This window comes from Phlebotomus papatasi, chromosome 1 (assembly GCF_024763615.1).
Source record: "Phlebotomus papatasi isolate M1 chromosome 1, Ppap_2.1, whole genome shotgun sequence".
Lineage (NCBI taxonomy): Eukaryota > Metazoa > Arthropoda > Insecta > Diptera > Psychodidae > Phlebotomus > Phlebotomus papatasi.
The window spans coordinates 21,466,358-21,482,757 of NC_077222.1; the positions used below are offsets into that span (position 1 = coordinate 21,466,358).

At 36.7% G+C, this 16,400-nt stretch overlaps 1 protein-coding gene across 3 annotated transcripts in view; it reads left to right on the plus strand.

Annotated features, from left to right (window-relative positions):
* Positions 1-1,887: 1,887 nt before the first annotated feature.
* Positions 1,888-16,400, plus strand: part of LOC129798183 (sodium/calcium exchanger 1) — a 326,830-nt gene continuing 312,317 nt past the window's right edge. For 2 of the 3 annotated variants that reach the window (XM_055841206.1, XM_055841207.1), the window contains exon 1: positions 1,888-5,978. In XM_055841206.1, coding sequence (XP_055697181.1) covers positions 4,294-5,978 — 1,685 coding nt within the window. In that variant the 5' untranslated portion in view covers positions 1,888-4,293. The remainder of the gene's footprint in view (positions 5,979-16,400) is intronic. The other variant, XM_055841205.1, reaches the window with a different exon arrangement.

The window sequence follows — 16,400 nt, forward strand, 5'->3', positions numbered from 1 at the left end:
TAAAGAATATTTTGAATCCATCAATGGTCGGCTCCCGTTCTCATCTGGCACAGTGTAAGGGAGCCCAGCGCTATTTCACACTTGGTTGTCGGCATTTTTTAAGCCTTTAACCCTTTAACCCTTTAAGGACGATTGGGTCACCGGTGACCCAAAAATTAAATTTTTCCTGCGACCGTCTAAAGTCATGTTTTGCTCTAAAAGGCCAGAAAAAGTGATTTTTTTGACTACCGATTTTTGACCCTCTCGTCCTTAAAGGGTTAAGGCTAAGATTTGAATGATAGGACTTAATTAAAAAATGGATTTTTCACGAATATAAATGGCGGACGAATGAAATTGTCTCTGACACCTTCCGAAAAAATGACATCACTGTATTGGAAAGTGTTGAATCAGTTATACTTGATGGAAATTTTAATAACACGGATTATGACCTGGATTAGAATTTATTCCTTCTATAGCTTCACACAGGGGACAAACATCCCCTTTAGTTTGAAGCTATAGAAGGAATAAATTCTAATCCAGGTCATAATCCGTGTTATTAAAATTGACATCACTGTACTTTATTATTCTGTAATGACATCCGTGCACTGTTTTGTCCACTCAAATTACAAAAATTGTGCACTAATTAGGAAATTGAAAAATCTCTTGCAAAATATTTAATGGTGTCAGTGATAGCTGAGCACACGGCCGACAACGCTAATTCATTAGTTCCGATGCAAGCCACTTCGAGCGCAAAACAATGTTCATCGTATTCGTAGTAGGACTGTTGAGCTTAGAAGAGTTGGAAGGAGAAAGCCCGTCGTGACGACGACTCTTTTAAGTAAACTGTACCAATGTTAAGTTGGGGTGGTGACTTTGAGGGCTACGATAATGGCTCACTTTAGAGCTAACTTCAACCCCGAAGATGTGAAGACACCTGATTCGCGGCTCTTGGAATTATGCCGCGGGGGTCCCTTTTCCAGGAGACTAGTAAGGAATGGTAGGGCACTCATTGGGTCAAGTGGTAGAGCACTCGCTCTATGATGCAACTGTCCCGGGTTCGAATCGCCTTTAGATCACCAGGAATTTTTCTGGCGTTAAAGGTGTTCGGATTGCATCCAGTGAGCTTCACTGCACTTGATTCCACGGGTATGTTACTGGCAACCTCATCCCGTACAAGTAAAAATAATAATACATGTCAAGAAATCCCCTTGTGGGAAGGCCTAGTTCCTTCATGGAATGTTGCGCCAGCATTATTATTATTACTATTATTATTATTATTATTATTAATATTATTATTATTATTATTATTATTAAGGAATGGTCCCGATATGTTCCGATATGGGGGTGTGTAAAACTTGTGCTACATATTTTGTAAGGGGTATTTTGTATGGGAGCTTCTTCAAAGTATGGTATGAAAAATAGGGGTTAAATCAGGTTTTGATTTAAACTCAATTTCTCAGACGGGGTATTTAACAAGTGTCATATCAGCCGGATATCGAAGTGCCATATGATGAAGAGCTCGGTATACTGAGTTATTTTGATAAACTTGGATAGACTGTCAACAATCTTACTCTGACATGTGTAAACAATTGAGATTTATGACCTTACGTCAAGTATTAGATTAAGCGGTAGACAATGATTCCATCACTATAGCATACGCACACCAACTCAGGTTCTCTCTTTCCAGTTCTTTGCACAGAGAGCGTCGAGTGGAAGCGCACTCTCCCGCTGATACCGGAGAATGCGAATGCGCGCTGCTTTCAAATTTGCATGCAATTGCCCCACCATGAGAACCGTGCACGCTCCCTGTGCTCTCTGAGAGTGAAATGCGGTGAAGGAAAAGTTGTGGCCTCTCTCTGTGTCTCAAGTTTTGCGCGAACATCAGCCATCCGAAACGGTGCGCCCATCAGTCGACTCGACAACGAGAACGCATCGCGACGTCTATTTGCTTCACGCGGCAAAAGAAAGATTTCTCTCCACAATCTTTATTTTTTTTTCTTCTTGTGCGTACCATCCAGAAGGTGCACCCAAATCGCCAATCTTCGCCCCTGTTGTCTGGGAAGTTGGTGATCTGGAGTGCTGAGGGTATACCTTGGCGCGTGTTGTTTGGGTCTCCGTGGTGGTGGAGGCACTAGCGACGCCACAATTCTGCGTGCCGTGACTTGTGGTCGGGCTAACGAGAGAGAGTTACTCATCAGTCAGTCGAGAGAGTCACTTCAACTCGATCGCGACGGTGTGTTCGTGCGGTGTGTTGTTCGGTTATATTCTTAGCCTGAGGCACCTAATCTTCTGGTCCTGTGCACCCTTTTTTCTCCTCCAAAAAAATAAACTCGCAAACGCGCCCCGAACAGTTGCCTTCCAGTCGTGTGAGAGTCGTGTCGTGTCCTTAAAAAAATCTCTCAAGTGACTCAGTGAAGATCAAGTGATTTTTTGAAGAGGATTGTGCAAAAGGTTTTCTTCACATATTGGGGAATTTTCCCAAAAAGTAGGGGGCCTAATTTAAAAATAGGCAATAGGTGTACACCAGACTCCCGGAAACACGAAAACAGTGAAAGATCCCTCAACGAATACCGTTAGTACGGGGCAGAACGTTAACACGTGGTGGATTTGGTGAATCATCGGGGTCTGGAGTCTCGGTGCGATCTAACGTCCCCAGTGTGGATTGTGTGCGGGAAAAAGGGGGATTCTGGCCCAAGGTGGTGGAGTGTGAGGTGACTGGTGAGGAGAGTGTTCACACTGAAGAATCTGTGTGCGTGAACGTGTGACGGGTCGAAGCGAAATGGGGCTAAAAATAGCCACCGAGCAAGACGGTTGTGGCAAAACGGGCCGATAATAGTTTTGGTGAATGGGGAATAGAGAATCAAGTGAAGGATTGTGTGACTCGATCGGGATTCTCAATTCGGCGTGCCATCCGCATTTGCTGACATAGTGTGCGCAGAGGAATATCGCTGTGACCGATTAGAGCCGGTCTGATAAGAAATTTCTTGCCAAAGTGGGCTGGAGCTTACATACCAAATCCCCACAACCACAATGCCCAGTCGATGATGCACTGGCAACGGTGATCAAAGGAAAATATATTTTCTAACCATTACCAAAGTGTTGACAGCTTATTCTTTTCGGGGTTTCTTTTTTTTCTTAGTGCGAATGCACGAATGAGACGGGGCGTGAGTGAATGTGATCGATGATCGTGATCAGCTGTTGTCATTTGTCTTCACGCTGAAGACCGTACACTCGCGAAACTGGGATTATTTTTGGTGGACAAGGTGAAAATAGCTTCAAATTTATTTATAGTTTCAAACATTACATGAGATAACACACATACTCGTCCCCCTCTTCACAAAAACATTCAATATATGAGCCTCAAGAGGAAGGAAACAACCCGACAGTGACTCTTCAGCATAGAAAATTAATAAGGTCGCTGAATGATTGAAGTGTGTCAAAGTGGATTGTGGCTGTGAATGTGCATTGGCCATACCATAGTGTTTTTTTCTTCTTCTTCTCTATATATATCGAAAAAGTGCAATTTTTCCAAACACGGTGCACTTGATTGGAAATCTTATTGAAGAGAGAGTGCGTGCGTCCAGTGTTGAATTTCCAAATAACGCATTAACTCAATAGGACCATCGATTTCGCGCGTGCCAGAGCGCAAGACAGCCAGCTAATTTACAGTTTGTGCAAAAATTCTCGTGTAGTGTTTTTGCGATCGGAGGGAACGCATCAGTTGCAGAAGCACCGTGGGATCGTGGTGATCTATTTTTGTGTGTTGGTGCAACCTAAATATGGAACTTTTGGCCCAGCTTCCTGGGCCCAAAATTGCCATCATCAGTTGTTATCACTGAGATCATTGGCATCTTCCTGTTGTGAACAATTTACCATCCAAATTGCAAAGCTCCAGGCAGCATCCGTTCCCAATTGATCACCAAAACCAATCAATCGACCAGTGATCAGTTGGATCGTGGGCAGACCAACATAAACTCTGTGTATAGGCACTAAATTAATCGCGATCGCGACCTTTTCTCAATCACTTTCAATCATCTACTGTCGTCACAACAATATATTGAAGTGAAGACGATCGTTGATCTGAAAATAGAATACCCGTTGTGATTGTTTGTTCACAAGAGAATCACTTTCACATTCTCCTGCCCCCATACAGTGATCATTTTGACAGACCGGTGGTGGGTGATTATATGTGAAGAAAAAAAAAGTGTGCCGATCACTCGAAAGGGAATTCGTGATAGACAGGCTTTTGGTGACAAGAACCTCCCAAGAACGCTTTAATATTGTTCGAACAAGGATTAGGTGGAGTTGACAAAAATGAAGATCGTGACAGTATTTATCTGTTCGCTGGCATTGGCGATTTGTGCGATCGCACCCGCAGCTGCCAGTGAAGATGCAAATTCCACCATCAATGACAGTGAGGAGGGAAAATGCGTAGATGGATTGGTGATACCAGTGTGGCAACCAACAACAAATCTAACATTTGGTGATCGCTTTGCACGCGGTCTTGTGTATTTTCTAGCCCTCATCTATCTCTTTATTGGCGTGTCCATTGTATCTGATCGATTTATGGCCGCTATTGAGGTTATAACGTCCAAGGAAAAGGAAGTGAAGATCCGCAAACCCGACGGTGAAACACAAATTGTTGTGGTGCGCGTGTGGAATGAAACTGTAGCGAATTTGACACTGATGGCACTTGGATCGAGTGCACCTGAGATCCTCCTCTCGATCATAGAGATTATTGCGAAGAATTTCAATGCCGGTGATCTCGGACCCGGCACCATTGTCGGTTCGGCCGCGTACAATCTCTTCGTGATCATCGCTATATGTGTTATGGTGATCCCCAATGGTGAGGTGCGCAAGATCAAGCACTTGCGTGTCTTCTTCGTGACGGCCACGTGGTCGGTGTTTGCGTACATCTGGCTCTACCTGATCCTGGCCCAATTCACACCGGGCCGCGTGGATGTGTGGGAGGGGTTCCTCACCTTCCTCTTCTTCCCCGCCACCGTACTCACGGCCTATATTGCTGACAAGCGTCTCCTGATCTATAAGTACATTGGGAAGCAGTATCGCATGAATAAGCGCGGTGTGATAGTCCAGGTTGAGGGTGATGCAGGGCTAGAGATGAACAATCGCGATGATGGTATTAAGGTGCTGGAAGAGAATGGCGATGTTAGTCAGGAAATTAATGATTTTGAGGAAGCGCGTCGTGAGTACATATCAACCCTCAAGGATCTGAGGAAGAAGTACCCACAGAATGATCTTGAAAATCTTGAGATAATGGCGCAGGAGCAATTGATGAATCGCGGACCAAAGTCTCGGGCATTCTATCGTATTCAAGCTACCCGAAAAATGATGGGTAGCGGTAATATTATGCGGAAGATCTCCGAACGTGCACAGAGCGACCTCAGCGAGGTTAAGGCCGAACTGCAGCGCGTGGATGTGGACGAAGTGGATGATGATACGGTATGCAAGGTATACTTCGAACCAGGCCACTACACCGTCATGGAAAACTGCGGCGAGTTTGAGGTGCGTGTCGTGCGTCGCGGAGATCTTTCGTGTCACATTACTGTCGATTTCGAGACAGAGGATGGGTCCGCCGAAGCGGGTAGTGACTATGTGGGCAAGAAGGGTACTCTTACCTTTGCCCCTGGTGTCGATGAACAACGCTTCTCCATTGAAGTTATCGATGATGAGGTGTTCGAACAGGATGAACACTTCTATGTGCGCCTAAGTAATGTCTCCGAACCGGCCATTCTCTCAACACCCAAAGTCGCTACTGTCATGATCCTCGATGACGATCATGGTGGCATTTTCGCATTCAGCTCCAAAGATCACGAGGTAGTGGAGTCGGTCGGTACATATGAACTCAAAGTTCAGCGTTTTTCGGGTGCGCGCGGAAAAGTGATTATACCCTACTGGGCGGAAGATGGTACCGCCAAGGCTGGAAAGGACTACGAACCTCTTCAAGGAGAATTGGAGTTTGAAAACAACGAAATTGAGTGAGTCTATTGCTTTGCCTATGCCAGAATTGATTTAATGTTTTATTTTATTGAATTAGGAAATAGGAAAGGGATTAGGGAAAAACGGTCTGAAGTAGTTCGAAAGCTCTCGTTACATTTTCGTAGTTTGAAATAGACAAATATCAAGATTCAAAATATAAACTTGAACGCAAATTGCCTCAATTCTCGCAAAATTGAGGCATCAAGAGGGTTGATCGTCTTGATCAACACAACTATTACTGAAGTGAATAATTAAAGCTAACAAAATAATTAAAATTTGATATGTATGATATGTATTAGCTTAACTCTTTCCGGACCACAACATATCCAGCGAACGAATTTCAGTAAAACTCACTTTATTGTAAGTCTTAGTGGTCAAATATGACACTTTTGTAGAGAAAGAATTTTTTCCGCCTCTGAGAAATTGGAAAACTCATGGGTACTCTCGTCCCCAAAAGAACGAAAAGGAGACAAATTTCAAAGCCAATAATATCAATTTTTACGTGTCAAATGACTCCTTTGCAATGTTGATCACTAAAACAAGAAGAATTATTGACCAGTATCTTGTGGGATGTCCAGGATGTGGTCAAGAAGACACCAAATTCCTGCTTGCCAACAGATTTCTCAAAATATTTCACACAATAACACTTTAAAACACATTTCTCTCAATACGATGTTATTGCAGACACATTAAGCTTTCTCCAAAAACCCAAAAAACCACTTCCTTTACAATCACAATTTATTAAAATCAGGAAAAACAGGAAAAACTTCCCCGAAAGCAATCTCCTACTCTGCCAAATGTCAAAATCGTCGGCCATATTGGTAAAAATGTCGTTCCCGCTTGGAATTTTATTACAATTCCCGTCAAATAATTTCGTCAGATATCTTGCAGATTTCCGCAGAAAATATCTACACCTCTGCCGAAAATCTGCCGAGAAATCTGTAGATATTCCTACGAATTTTATTTGGGCTTGGGACAAAATTCGTCAGAATTTTTTGGAGATTTTTTGACGAATCCTGGTGCATACTCTGACGAATTTCTGTAGATATTTTGCCGATTTTCTGTAGATTTTTCTACACTCCAAACTTTCCAGACAGCTGTGTCAGAAAAGATGGAATATTTTTCACTGAAGTTTGCAAAATTCAATAGAGTTATTCTTGGTGATATCACAGTGTTTATATAAGATAAAGAATTCTGCGAAGTCGTGTTATAAGTAGAGAATAGTGAAGTGATAACTTTAAACATAGTGTTGACCTAAATTTCGTGTTTTTGTATCATTTCATGGGCGATTTTTAAGAAATTAGTATTTTTGTCTTGTATCTTTTTACTCATCTAAAATGTTTATTCTGCAATGCTTGTTAAGCACAGCATACCATTTTCTTTGTACCTTCTACAGTTTCTTGATAAATCAACAATATTTTTGTTGAGACAATGGAGACTATGCAGATTTCTTATGCAGAAATTCTGCCGAGAATCTGCAGATTTTCGGAAGAATTTCTGCCGAAAATCTACAGATTTTCTAGACAGAAATTCTGCCGAAAATCTACAGTATTTCTCTAAATGTACTAGAATATACCGTTGCAATTCAAAAAACCTCCGAGTAAAATTGGCAGGTAGAGCAATGATTTGACGGGTTATTTCAGTAGACTCTCTCAAATTCGATCATATCGGACCGAAATGTCAGCCGAAATAGACAGAAATTCGGGCGACAAACTTTTTGAAATGCAACAATTTTTGATTCATGTGCATATAGATATTGAGTTTACGGAGTTTACACACTCATATATAACGTAAATTGCATGAAAATCCCTCAATAATGCAAAATCACATCAAAACTAAGACAAATTACATTTGACCTCTAATCTCTAATCTCTCTCTATGATAACCTTACATTTGACCTCTAGATTTTTGAGGACGAGAGTACCCATAAAGTTTGAACAAGTTTTTTGAAAATTTAAGAAAAAAATGTTTTTCGAATTTATGTAATCTGTAATTGCTAGTTATCATACTTATTGGCCCTGAGAGGTTTTTTCTTATTCTGGTCTAGAAAAATATTTAAAAAAAAGTCACAATATCTGCAAGGAAGCAGAAAATCGAAAATTTACGATTTTTGACCAAAAATATCTAAGCTCAGGAGTTAATTAGGATCCTGCAAAAAATATCCTAGACTTGGACATCCTTATAGCTTGTAATTATCCAGAAGAATCGGATTTTTATCAATTCTAGATAGTCTAAAAAAATGTTGTTTCTATGGGTACCCAGAGTCCCAAAGGAGACGAAAGAGTTAAACCCGTTTTTGATAGGAAATATAAAATACTTACGAATTTTGTAAGATTACACTATAAGACCAAAACAATAATATTGACGTAGGTCATTGATTGATGTACTTACGTTTTTGTCTCTTTTGAAATTTGTACTAGAACTCTCTTTTAAAATAGGTCAGTTTTTCAGGAATTTTCTCAAGGAAACCAACTCTCTTTATTTGGGAAAGAAAGACAGAAAGTATTGTACGTTAAACAATTGTCAATTTTCTCTTAGTTAAAAGCAAAATATATTTTTCCTGTTGTCCTGTACACAACTGAAGACTAAACAATTTTGTTTTTTGTGGCTGGAATTTAGATAACGAATTCATGAGAATTCCGTGTGAACGTTTCAGAATAGGAAATTGCATTGTACAGGAGCATTCCCTTAAGGGCATTAAGTGTAGTGTTGATATTTTTTATCCTAACTCAGAATGGGTAATCTGTGTTATTAAATTTCAGCTCGGGATAAAAGTTTGTCCTCCACTGAAAATCTCTCTACTAATCCACATTTTCATTGCTGGCATTATTTATGCAGCCACCATCACCGTCCAACAGAATCGGATTTTCCAAACGTTCGCAGCATAGTACGAGAGTTAGTGTATATCATTATTTTTTTCGTATTTGGATGTAGTACAGCTGACGGGCTGAATAATGTTTGAACACAACTTACATACAAAACCTCTATGAAAGCTTTCAGCTTCCCATTCTCCCGGGCTTTTTTGGTTGGCCGACCTTCCCGCCGAGTTTGGGAATGGAATATGTTTCAATCGTCCGAAATTTCACTTGACTCCGGCTAGTCTCTGGGGTATTTATGAGTTGTCCACTATTCATACAAATTAATTGACTTAATTTATATTAAATGGCGACACATTGGTATATAGCATTTCATGTAGATGTACGGGCTTTTTTTCTGTATTCCTATGAAATTTATAATATCAGACAGTGAATTTTTAATTCAATTCCACTCATAAAATGCAGAATTTTGCATTAATAAATAATGCTAGCGTGGCTAAATTAGCTACTGAGGCAATAATCCTGTAATATATCTAAAATTGGATTGCTTTCCGTCAACAGTACCATGCACACGGTTGAGCTGTTGCATTGAAAATATTTGAAAATTTTGACAAATTTAGATTAGGATGAATATTTAGTACAAGCATAAGATGCTTCTATCAATGAAATTTGTGTAAAATAACCTTAAAAAAATAAAAAAAATAAATAAAGGGAGATGAATTGGATGAAATACCACATATTATAGGACTTCAGTACTTTATATTATTTCTATCATCAGGTAATTTAGTACATTTAAATAAGTGAATTTCCCATTATAATAATAATAACAATAATGCTGGCACAACATTCCATGAAGGAACAAGGCCTTCCCGCAAGGGGATTTCTAGACATGCATTATTATTTTTTCTTGTACGGGATGAGTTTGTCAGTCCCATGCCCGTGGAATCAAGTGCAGTGAAGCTCACTGGATGCAATCCGAACACCTTCAACGCGAGAAAAATTCCTGGTGACCTAAAGGCGATTCGAACCCGGGACACTTGCATCATAGAGACAGTGCTCTACCACTTGACCCATTGAAACCTCCTATTATATATTTACAAATAACTCTGCAACAGCAAGTGTCTCATTTTATTCAATATTCTTAGATGATGTATTCTTATCATTTGAACTTTAAAATAAATTTTATTTACATAGCAGTACTAAATTTTTAATGTCTATCCAAATATCTATATCCTAGTATAAATTCATTTTCTTCAGTTATTTTCTTGGAAATTATTGTTTGTTCAAATTGTAAAATAGAAAAATATAGTAAATATTAAAAAAAAAACTAAAAATAAAAAATAGTACAAACATTCATGTACTAAACTCGGTAATAAAGACGAAAAATATAGTTTGTGCATTACCATGTAGTGGTATATCTTGACCAAGAAAATCACCAAAGTTTTTTCATAAATATTACTAAATCTCAGGAATTTTCAAGGGATAGTTATTTTAGCTTTTAGTACTGAATATTAAAATTGAATATCGTATTAGGCCTGACACTTTAATACTATCTTATATTTGTTTTTCAATCCTCTATCTCTATTTTGCAGCAATTTTTGAAGTTATGGCAAAAAATCAACGATTACGCGCATTGAAGTACTAATAAACTTGTCAAAATGAAAGTTTATTTTGTACTAAATCTAGGGTTTATTGCTATTAAAATGAAGTCACGCATCGACTGTAACTTTTAACTTTCTTTGGGTCTAAAACGCATAAAATAGCACACAAATAAGTATGGTATTTTTCTTTGCCTCTACTAATTTTTGAAATACATTTGTGTACTAAATCTTTAGACTATTTTCAATTATAATTTCAGTCCAAAAGCATCCTTCTAAAGTTTTTCCATTAAACATGCGTTTTTGTGTCATACAATAAATGTCTGTTATCGGATTTAGTTGTTAAAATTAGTACTAAAATGAGTATCCCAGGTATTATTAGTACAGGAATATACTCAGTACCTCACTGAAAATTCTGTTTTTTTGCGACTTTAAAATGTTTTTAATATACTATGTACATGAAATGCTCATACTTGTGCGTTGAGTATAGTTCCTTTCTTTATTTTTTTTAGTACATACTGCAATATCGGTTTTCGAATCATAAGACTTGATGCAAAATATCTAATTTATTATTTTCTTTAATGGAAAGGCTGCTTAAGAGTGATCTTCAAAACAAAATATTAGTTTGTTCTAAATTTAGAGATTGTTTCTACAAAAAATGGCGTAATATATTTAGCTATAACTTTTAACTTTCTTCGGGACTGAAAAGCATAAAATAGCAAACAAATGAGTATGATATATCGTCGGGTGGTTAGCAACTGCGCTAACTGTATTTGTTTTATATCTATATTCGTTGTAATTGACGCATCGTTGCATGGTGTATGCGTGGTGAATGCAGACACAAAGGAAATGCATTTAGTACAGTTTCTGATCCAACAGACGATTTTTCTTTGCTCCTACTAATTTTTAAGAACATTTCGTCGCTTGCCTCAGCAACTGTGCTAACCGCATTTGCTTTGTGTCAGCATTCGTTGTAAGCAACGCATCGCTGCGCGGCGTTTGCAATGAATGCAGACACAAAGCAGATGCAGTTAGCACAGTTGCTGAGGCAACCGACGATTTATGTACTAAATCCTTTGTTTTTTTCTCAATTTTAATTTCAATCCGAAAGCAATTGAATTGAAGACGCGCTTTGAAGTCGATTATTGAATGTATGTTATCGGATTTAGTTGTTAAAATTTGTACTAAAATTTGTATCACAGGGATTATTAGTAAACCAATATAGTCAGTATCAGACTGAAAATCGTGCCTTTTCACGTCTTTGAAAAGTTTTTAATACAATAGTACTTAAATAAATACTTATTATATATAGTTTTTCTTAGTAATCTTTTTAGTACATGCTACGAGAGCGGTTTTTCAACCATGAGGCATTATGGAAAACATCAAAATAAGTTTTTAAAAATGTTCTCGGATTTGAATTATACTCGTTAAGTAAATGTTATAATTTAGCACAAGCTTGTACTAAAAAAAACGAAAAACAAAGTTTATAAGATCACAATATGCGCGTTAATGTACTTTTTGAGACTTTTCAGAGGCTATGAGGATGACTAAATCTTTAGTAAGGCGAGAGCATATATTCTGTACTAAATTTCAGAAATATTAAATACGAAATCCATCATTTTTTTTGTGAAAGATGTGTAAATTCAATTATATCAAATCCTTGACATATAAATATTTCATTATATTTTTATTGCTTTTTTACAATTTAATAGCACAAAAATGTTATGGTTGAAAAAAACAATTGACAAAAATTATTTGTCACTTCATATCACCATTGCTCTATTTTAATTCAGAATTTTAAAACTTTTTGCATTCTATTTTGTAGTCAAGTACAAATTTATCACTGTAATTTGTGCAGGAAAAATTTATAATTTTTTCCCTCTTCTATTTGACTTTAATGCTTCTCATATAAACACAATATATGATAACTTTTTAGCAATTGTTCATTAAACTATCTGGCGTGGAAATTTTATTAAAAATGCAAAGTACTCAGTTTTTATCAAGCATAAAGAGAAAAAGTGCAAATATGGTTAGTTGCAAATAGTTCAACTCAATTTTCTGGCTGAAGGGAGCTTTTCATGGGGAGATGGGAATCCGGAAGATGAAAATTTGAGACAGAAAAAAATTTTTAAATTGCAAATTGCAGATTGAAGTGAAAAGTATCTCACTTATAAAATTTGTACTAAAATTACGTGACATTTTCCTACTAAGACACCAAAATTGGGTCACTTTATCGAATACGTCTATCTCTTAGGATAGATGGTGAAAATTCAATTAAGAAGAAGGTTGCGGTGTGTGAAAATGACGGATCTCTCTATTTTTTCGTCGTTGAGCTTTTGGGATTACCATCGTCTGTGGTAGCCCAATTTTGGGCTTCTTTAATCAACCTGAGACCGTGAAAATCATCCAATGGGTTTATTTGGGATTAAGATGCCCTTTACCAACTACTAAATTCTACACCCAAGAAATATTCTTCATGGGAATTTTTCTCCACCATTGTACGATGTTTAAGCAACATAAATCATGGTCATTGGGAGCAAAGCGGATTTTTTACGAGTGCAGGGAAACAGAGAAAAAAACTGAGAAAATCTAACAAGACTGATTTACGATTATTATTGTATGAGCTGAGCGTCATTATCTAAAAATCTTTTTCTATCCCAAAGCACAAAAAAAAGCGAAGAAAAGAGGCACTTTTAACACTGTGACATAGTAAGAAAAACCTTCACAGAGAAGAAGGAATTTTTGTGGTGTTTCAGAGAAATATTTCGTAACATGTGATCGTGATTGTTGTTGAGGCACAAAAGTATATCAATGAATTACTATTTGGATTTTTTGAGATATAAAATCGTTTTGGCCTTCCGAATTTAGTGACACATAAATCCAGTGATGTTTTATCATGAACAATTCCATCCCTTTTTGCATGCTCTATTGCTCTTCTGATTAGGTTGTAAAATGCAAAAAGTCATGCCAGTTATTTATCGAAGCATTTCATCGCTTGGTACAGAAAATTGTTGTAACTTACTTTTCGGTACTTAACAAGGAACACAGAAAATAAAGTATATAGTAAGGTGAGGTAATTGGATCGTTTTCCGAAGAGTGCTACTTAAATGCTTGTTTTTGGACTGGTGACATTCTTTTTTACTTCTTCTAAATTCATAGAATTATTCACTGTGTCATTCAGAAACATTATACAAAAAAAATTATCAAAAATATTAAAGAAAATTTATAAAATAATGATAATACTGAAATAAGTCAGCATGCACTAACTGGGTCGCCTTCCGGGTAATTCACTTTTAATTAAACCTTTGGATTTAATTTTTTTTTCACAAGGAAAAAACAATAAATGTTTTTTAATCAATCAGCTGTCATTAGCGAAAATAGTCCCAGCAGCAAAAAGATGCCTTACATAAGTTTTACATGTTAGTGCATGTAAGCCTTACTAATCACTATCGCTTATGGAGGTTTAACACGGTATAACCACACTTTTGTCACATACGTAAGCCTTACTTGTAAGGCATAGGAAAGCTATTGATACATTTTTATGGCTTTCAAGGATGCTTTACATAAATACACATGTAAAGCATTTGTAAGCAAATTCTGTAAAACTATAGTAATAAATACATGTAAACCATAAGAAATGCATTCATGTAAAGTATCCCAGAAGGCAAAAAAATGCTCTAGATAACCCCTATAAAAGGACCATCCTGTAAGCCATACGTTAAACTAACTCTTATGGACGTTTAACATTGTAGAACTACTTTTTTGTCACCTAAGTAAGCCTTAAATGTAAGGCCGACGAACGCTTTTCAAAACTTAAAGTGACTCTCATTAGAGAAGTCACTCTAAAATATGATCATAAGAATCATATTCATAATCATTTATCTTAATATTAGGTTTTAGTTAAACTAAACCCCATTGATGAATAGAACTAAAATAATTCAACTGAATATTTATAGCAGGACTACGGTGTAGCTCGCATGAATTATATTCTTAAAGTGAAAATTTCTAGTAAGCCATTCGCAAGGCATACTTATGTCTCACATGATAATGTATCCTTCATAAAACTTACATGTTGATTATTTTGTAAACAATACATAGTAAAACTTTCATAATGATTTATTTTCGAAGAAGGGAAAGACTTGCACCCTGCTGCACTTATGCCTTACATGACAGTATAAACTTTCATAAACCTTATTTCTAAATTTTATGAAAGCAAGACATGGTAAAGCTTTAGGATAGTTTACGTGTTGATTAAAAGAAAGCATTACACCTTACTCTACTTAAGCCTTACATGATGGTGTACCCTTTCATATACCATATATGTTAGTCATTTTGAAAGTAATACACTTGCAAAGCTTTCGTATGGCTTAAATTTCGTTGAAAAGTAAGACTTACACGAAGCCTTACAAATCATTATCACTTACATGTAAGTTTCACTTTCGCTGCTGAGGAAGAACCCAGCTGGCACAAGATTGAAATGAGTCGATTGCACTCACTTATTTAATGGATAAAAATATTATTTTTGCTTTTTCTCAAACTTGAATAGTTATATTATGTTACTGTAGTGGCTATATTACGGAAATAAAAATAATTATATTATTTTAAGTGGATTAGTCATAAACGATCCAGATAGCTAAGCGCCCGGATTAGGACACTTGACTGTATATCATAAAATTGTTCATAAATGTTTATGAATTTCTACTGGGACCTTAATAAATGTTCGTAAATCGTATAACTCTGTAAAAAGTTCGTAAAAGTTTATATTTTTTACCCAAACATTGGTTCGTAACATTATCACTTAACGAGCATTTTTTATTCTTTTACAAAAAATTTGTTTGTAAATATTCGTAAACAAACTAAAAAATGTTCGTACAATTTTGTCAGACAAAAATGTACAAACAATTTGTAGATGAAAAAATGTTTGTTAAATGATCATGTTACGAACAAAGTTTGTGAAAGAGGTCAAATTTTTACTGACTTTTTTGTGGGCTGCACGATTTACAAACATTTTGTGAGTACCCAGTAGGAATTGACAAACATTTACGAACAATTTTGTAAAAGATTTTTTTTCTGTGAAATATGCGGCTTAAACAAGATTTTGATTATGATGCTATTTCAAAAAAAAAATAAAAATAAATAAATAAAAGGAGAAAGATTTCTCCTAAACATTTTTCTTAGCACATGACTGTTTTTAAGTCCTACATAAGGTAAAGTGCCCTCAAGTCGTCCGGTTACTTAATTCGACCGGTAGAGTTATTTGTTCAATTTATTTATATTTGGACTAATATTTAGCGTATGATCTAACATTAATAGGTCAATTATTCCATAAATAAATACGAATCAGTGACAATTTTATAGCAATTCATCATTAAAACATTCGAATATTAAAAACCTGTCGAGTCGAGGAACGGTCGACTCGAGGGCATTTTACCTTAATCGATTTTTCGATTATTTCCTGTCACGACTGTTTAGTGATGTTGGAAGACGATGCAGTCTGAGGAAAACCGTCCTTACAGGAACCAACACATAGAGAAGTCGATAATAGAAACAGAGAACAGTTTTCAGAGAGTTACGCTTTGAATGAAATTCTCGGGACCAAAAAAGGCCCACGAATTCACTTCAGTGACACAGAAAATTTGCATATCCACAGGAGATATCTGAGTAATAAGATACAAAAACGCCGTGATGTATGCAAAGCGGTTTCGGCACTAATTTTTCAGCATCTTTTCAACGCCATCGGTTCAGAAGAAATGTATTTAAAATTCACCGCGTGAAAAATATTTGCATACATTTAGGGACAATTCAACAATTATTTTATAAATGAGCTTCCAATAGTAGGCAATTCTCATCAAATTCAATCTATCCGTTTTCACTCAAACCGGAACTTCTTGTAGTACTAAAAAAATGCTCAGGAGAAATATTGCACCTTTTCACTTTTCATTGAAATAGTACTATTAATTAACGTATTAATTACAACAATTGATGATCGAATTGCCAATTTTTTTGA